Source organism: Phoca vitulina, unplaced genomic scaffold (assembly GCF_004348235.1).
Source record: "Phoca vitulina isolate PV1807 unplaced genomic scaffold, GSC_HSeal_1.0 scaffold65, whole genome shotgun sequence".
Lineage (NCBI taxonomy): Eukaryota > Metazoa > Chordata > Mammalia > Carnivora > Phocidae > Phoca > Phoca vitulina.
This window is the reverse complement of record NW_022589768.1, coordinates 2,077,064-2,082,308: the sequence shown is the minus strand read 5'-3', so window position 1 is coordinate 2,082,308 and position 5,245 is coordinate 2,077,064. Positions and strand designations below refer to the sequence as shown.

Below are 5,245 nucleotides of genomic sequence, written 5' to 3'. Positions count from 1 at the left end.
AACTCAGGTGGAGATGAGGATGGGGTAGGGAAGAACATACACATACCACACACACACACACACACACACACACACACACACACAACTTCTTCATTTCCCAACATCAACCCACAATGAATAAGAGAAAAAAGCCAAGCTTAAAACAGCTAGGAAAAGACAGAGCTCTTTTCTAGTTAAGTCTTGTGTTTGAAAGCCTTTTGTCCCATTTACTTGGGTTGACTGTCATAAATAATGGCTTTTGTTCCAAGAACTTAGCCATAATGATTTCCTTCTCTCCTGACCATTCAAAGGAAGGTTTTCGACATCCCCACTCAGGACGGTGCCCATTAAGCCTGTGTACGAAAACTTGCCCTTGGAAGTCAAAAGAGCCCAAGGATTCAGGTCTTAAATTAACTCTAATGTGGTTTAATTAAAAAAAAAAATCAGGCCATTCTGATTTTATCCCTGGAACTAGTATCTCTGCTGACCTTATTAAGGCCAATGAAATAGGTCTGAGATGCTCCTTTTTAAAAATCAGGACTATTTCAAAAACAAGTTTAGCCAGCTGGTGCACTAGAAGCTACAATGTCAAAGGCCTGGGTCCAGATCCCTTGCCTAGCGAAGCAATGCAGATACACAGAAATGCCATGCGCTCCTGCTGAAAAAAATACAAGAATCCATTTCAAGCCACCTGCTGGAAGAAAAATCCTACACTTAATCTCACAGACAGAGGGGGGGGGGGGGGGGGGGGGGGGCGAGATGGATGTTAAACCACCACCGAACACCGAAACTTTTAACAACTTCAGAGGACAGATATCTTTAATATACAGAAATGTAAAGAGCCACAATCAGTTGGCTAAGACAAAAAGAAGTTTCAAAATTAATTTGGTGGCAAGCTAGTTAACTTCATCCAAGTAGATAGGGAAAGCGATTTTTTTTTTTTTTTTTTGGCATGCACTGTCCTGAAAATTGCTTCTGCAAAAGGAATGAGTCCAAGGAACAACTGGCAATCATTTTCGTCTTAATCAAACACCAAATTTACAGATTTCTGGCCCTAATTTTGTTTTACTTTGTTCCTTTCAGTTTACTCTTTGTGATCTGCATAGGCTAAATGAACCACATAATTAGAAACTCTATAATTACTTATGTATATCCAATAAATAAAAGTAAGTAAAAGTCCTATATGCAAGCAGGATTGTCATTGGCACGTGGGTTCAGTTTCCTCCCCGCAAATAGTTCCCAAACCTGACCCACCCAGACTAAAGGGCAGGGGGTAGAGGAAGAAACATTCTCAAGGTCATTGTCACTTTTTAAAGACTTTAACAGTTCAAATCTACCCGGCCTGAGAGAGAAACAACAGCTCCCTTGACTGTTTCTAAGAAATGTAGGTACGCTACCACTTTAAGACTTTCCCAAACATCAAATTCAGAGCAGCTCCCGGATCCTACTCTTACCCAACACAGGTTTAAAGATGCTTTACACATTGAATATGTTCTTGTAATAAATACAGCTATTCAAGTAAAACAGTCAATAGGACTTTCTAACATATTACAGTGAAAAATGCTTTCTTCTCAGATCCTTGGGAACTACAAAGCTTTAGGCACAACAAATCTGAAGAAAAATGTAAACTGAGCAAATTTAAAGCACGTAGGAGTTTTTACCCATGTGGCTTTCCCAGGGCAAGCACTGAGAATGTTATACTTTCAGTGGGAAAACGTCCAAAACTTAACAAGGTTCAGCAAAACTATACACCCCTCCCTCCCCAATTTTTTTTCTCAAAATGTCTGCAGAAAGGACAAACTCCCTTAAAATAACTCCAAACTTCAGTTAACGAAGCCTTCTTCCAACATAAGATCAACCAGGGCAGATCTTAGATCAAGGTCACAAAAATCAGCCCTTTGCCAGCAGCTATGTTATAGCTCTAAAAGTTCTTAACACTTTCCAGAATAGCTCTCCCTCTGTTAAACAGTCTAGGATCCCGCGGGCTTTGTCCTACAATCAGGAGTGACTGGGTCTTGTGTGAACAGACCCGCCCACATAAAAGAGGCCACAAAGTCTCCTGAAAGTCCTTGCTAGAATGCACTTTTCAGCTCCAGCAAACAGATCCTCTGACCCGGGAAGGGTGGGGTACCACGCAGGATTAGGAAGAGCCTGAATCTGAGATAGGCAGAATACAAATCAGACCTCGGTCAGCCTGAACCACTGTCCATCAGGACAGACAGAGGTGGCAGACACAGAGGGGGCTGAAGTACTTTGCAGGGGAAACCAGAGGCAAGACAAAACCCCCACGTGCCAGCCCAGCGCCAGCACCATGCATGCTGCGATCGTTCCCGGGGCACCTGGCTCTGCGAGGACAGCGTTCTCGAATTCTAGGCTGCTCCAAGAGGTCACCCTCGAGGAAAAAGGGAGGCAGGGCTAAGGCAGGGAGACACTGCTACCCTTTCCAGGGTGCCCTTCCAGAGACGACATGCAGGCATGCAACGTTATTACAATTATTGAAAATCAACAATAATTGCAAAAGGCCATCTGAGAAACATAACATTTTAATAGATGAAATAAATACTCCAGTACATGCAAGGTAAAAACTTGACATGGGGGGGGAGGGCAGGGGGGGAACCACTCTATAGTGTAAATTAAAAAATAAAACACACACTCACAGTAGCTTTTCCCCCCATTTGCAAATCACATGGCAAAGTCATACTCTTTCCACACCAAGTATACGCCTAATCCAACACGATTGCTTAAAAAAATAACAACATACAAAAAAGGTAGCTACATCCATGTCTAAGGAGTGAAACTGAGGTAACCTTTCTTTTAATTAGGAAAAAACAAAAACGAAAAGACCAAAAAAGAAACGAACCCATGACCTCCTTCCTGCCCGATTGATAAGAAAATTTAGTGGAGGAACTCCAGGAGAGGTGCTGGGGCGCGGTGGGGGCGCGCCACCTCCGGGTCCCTGCTGGGTGTGCGTAGATTGGCATTGCCCCCCCCCCCCCGCCTCCCACCCCAGCCCCACCGTGCGCGCGGGTGTCGTTGGAGCGCATGGCCCCGCTCTCTGGAAGGTTCCTCTGGAGCGTCTGACATGGGCGCGGGGCGGGGGGGGGGAGCTTCCCCTGGGATTTCTTTGGTATAAATGGAGAGGGGCGGGGAGTAAGTATCTTCGTCTAGTCTGGGGGGGAAGAGAGAAGGGGCGCGGGGCGGGGGGCTAATTCACAGAATTGGAATTCACTGGCGGTAAAGTCCTGGGCGAAGACCTCTCCCGTAAAGCCTGAGATAGCAGGGTGCAGCCTTCAGACACGGCGCAGGCCGAGTTCCTCAGCCTCTCCCTGTGGTCCGACATCTTGGCGCCCCCGTCGGGGTGCTGCGCCAGATCCCTGAGGCACTGGGTCAGGAGCACGCAGGCCGACACCACGCTCATGGCGCCGCCCAGGATGGCGGTCTGCACCGCCTTGCCCTCGGCGCTCACGGCCGCCGCGCGACCCAGGAACTGCGGCTCGGTGGCGAAGCCCACCAGGGCGCCCACGGCCTGCACCAGCGGCCCGCTGAAGAGCGCGCAGCGGCTGCGGGCCAGCTCGCTGGGCGCCGCCTTCACCTCGCGCACGCAGGCCAGCAGCGCCGACGCGCTCGTGCTCATGCACTTGACGCCCAGCTTGAACTGCTCGCGGGAGAAGCGGTCCCGGGACTTGTCGCTGGCCAGGGCGCACGCGTCCGTCAGGAACTTGAGGTTGCGCGACAGGCCCTGCGACACCTCCAGCAGCAGCTGCGGCGTCATGTCGGCCAGCGGGGTGGCGCGCAGCACGGCGCAGCCCTGCTCCACCTCGTGGCGGCAGCGCGTCACTCGGTAGCGGTCCACCAGGCCCGGCTGCGCGGGCTGCGCGCCCGGCGTGGCCACGGCCGCCAGGTAGGCCGCGTGGGCGGAGCACTCGGTCAGCGACACCACCAGGTCGCCCAGCTCCAGCAGGCTGTCCCCCGCCTCCCCGAAGCGGCCCATGTTGAGCTGGCTCTGCACGTCGTGGGTGAGGATGGAGAGCCCCTTGGTGCGCGCGATGATCGTGTCCCGGCACTGCTCGAAGGACTCGGCGCCGGCACAGGAGGAGGCGGGGCCCTCGGAGAGCACGGGCCGCGCCTCGCTCGACAGCAGCAGCAGGTCGGCCACCAGCTGCATCTTGCCTTTGCAGTGGTCGCAGACGGACACCAGCCTCTTCCGCGGCTGCGAGCAGGCCCCCCCGACGGCGCTCGCAGGAGCCGGAGAAGCCGCCTCGCCAGTGGGCTTCCCAGCGCTGCCGCTAGCCATCGCGCCCGGGGGGCACTGGCATGCCGCTGGGGAGCCCGCTACCGCCGCTGCCACTGCCGCCGCCCCCGCGGCCGTCGCGACTCAGCTGGCCAGGGCCGCGGTGCCTCCCCCGCACCATCATGCCATGCACCGCGCCGGGCAGAGGGCACTGGGCTGCGGCGGCGCGGGGCGGGCCCGGGGGCCAGAGGACGCAGGAGGCTCTTCGGGGCGCGGGGAGGGGCTGCGGCGTTCGGCCTCCTGGAGGGCTTGCAGGAACCATGAACCGGGCCGAGCGAACTCACGGAGCGCGCTCCTCGCCGCCGGGCCGCCAGGAAAGTCCCTTCTGCTGGGCCGCCGCCGCCGCCGCCGCCGCCTTCCTGGGCATGGCCCGGCCCGGCCGCCGGAGCGGGAGGGCGGGAGGGGGAAGCTGGGAGTTGTCCTTCCTTCCTTCCTTCCTTTCTTTGAAATCAGAATCTCTTCCTCGGGGAGGAGCGCGGGCGGCGGCCCGGCGGGCTCTGCTGTCAGCCACCTCGGGCTCGGCGGCGCACGTGGGCTCTCAGGCGCCCTGACCCCGCCGGGCGGCACTGCCCCGCGACGGCGGCCCGGGCGGGCGCCGTGGGGCGCGCATCTCCTGCCTCCCGCTCTCGGGACGCGGCGCCGGCGGCGGCAGAGCCGAGGGTGTGGCCGCTGCTGGCGCGGCCGCCGAGTCAGAGTCGGGCGGGAGCCTGCACTGATTGCGCACAGCGGCCGCCCCGCTCGCGCGCTCGCCCGCCCGCCACGCCCGGGCGCGCCGGCCGCCGCGGCCGCCCCTTCCCGCCTCGCCGGCTCACAGCGCGCGGCCCGGCGCCGAGGCGGCACGCCCTCCCCGACCGCGCGCCCCGCGGCCGGCCGCTGGCCGTGGGCGCGAGTCCATCCCGGTCGCCTGGTCGCCTGGGGGCCGCAGCGGCTGAGCTCTCCCGAGACCCCGGGCCCTGCGCATCGGACGCCCGGCGC

At 56.8% G+C, this 5,245-nt stretch overlaps 1 protein-coding gene across 1 annotated transcript; it reads right to left on the bottom strand.

Annotated features, from left to right (window-relative positions):
* Nucleotides 1-729: 729 nt before the first annotated feature.
* Nucleotides 730-4,782, bottom strand: TLNRD1 (talin rod domain containing 1). The gene has a single exon (XM_032392025.1). It carries the CDS (start codon nt 4,271-4,273, stop codon nt 3,185-3,187), a length of 1,089 nt encoding a protein of 362 aa, XP_032247916.1. The 5' UTR covers nt 4,274-4,782; the 3' UTR covers nt 730-3,184.
* Between the last annotated feature and the right edge of the window lie 463 nt (nt 4,783-5,245).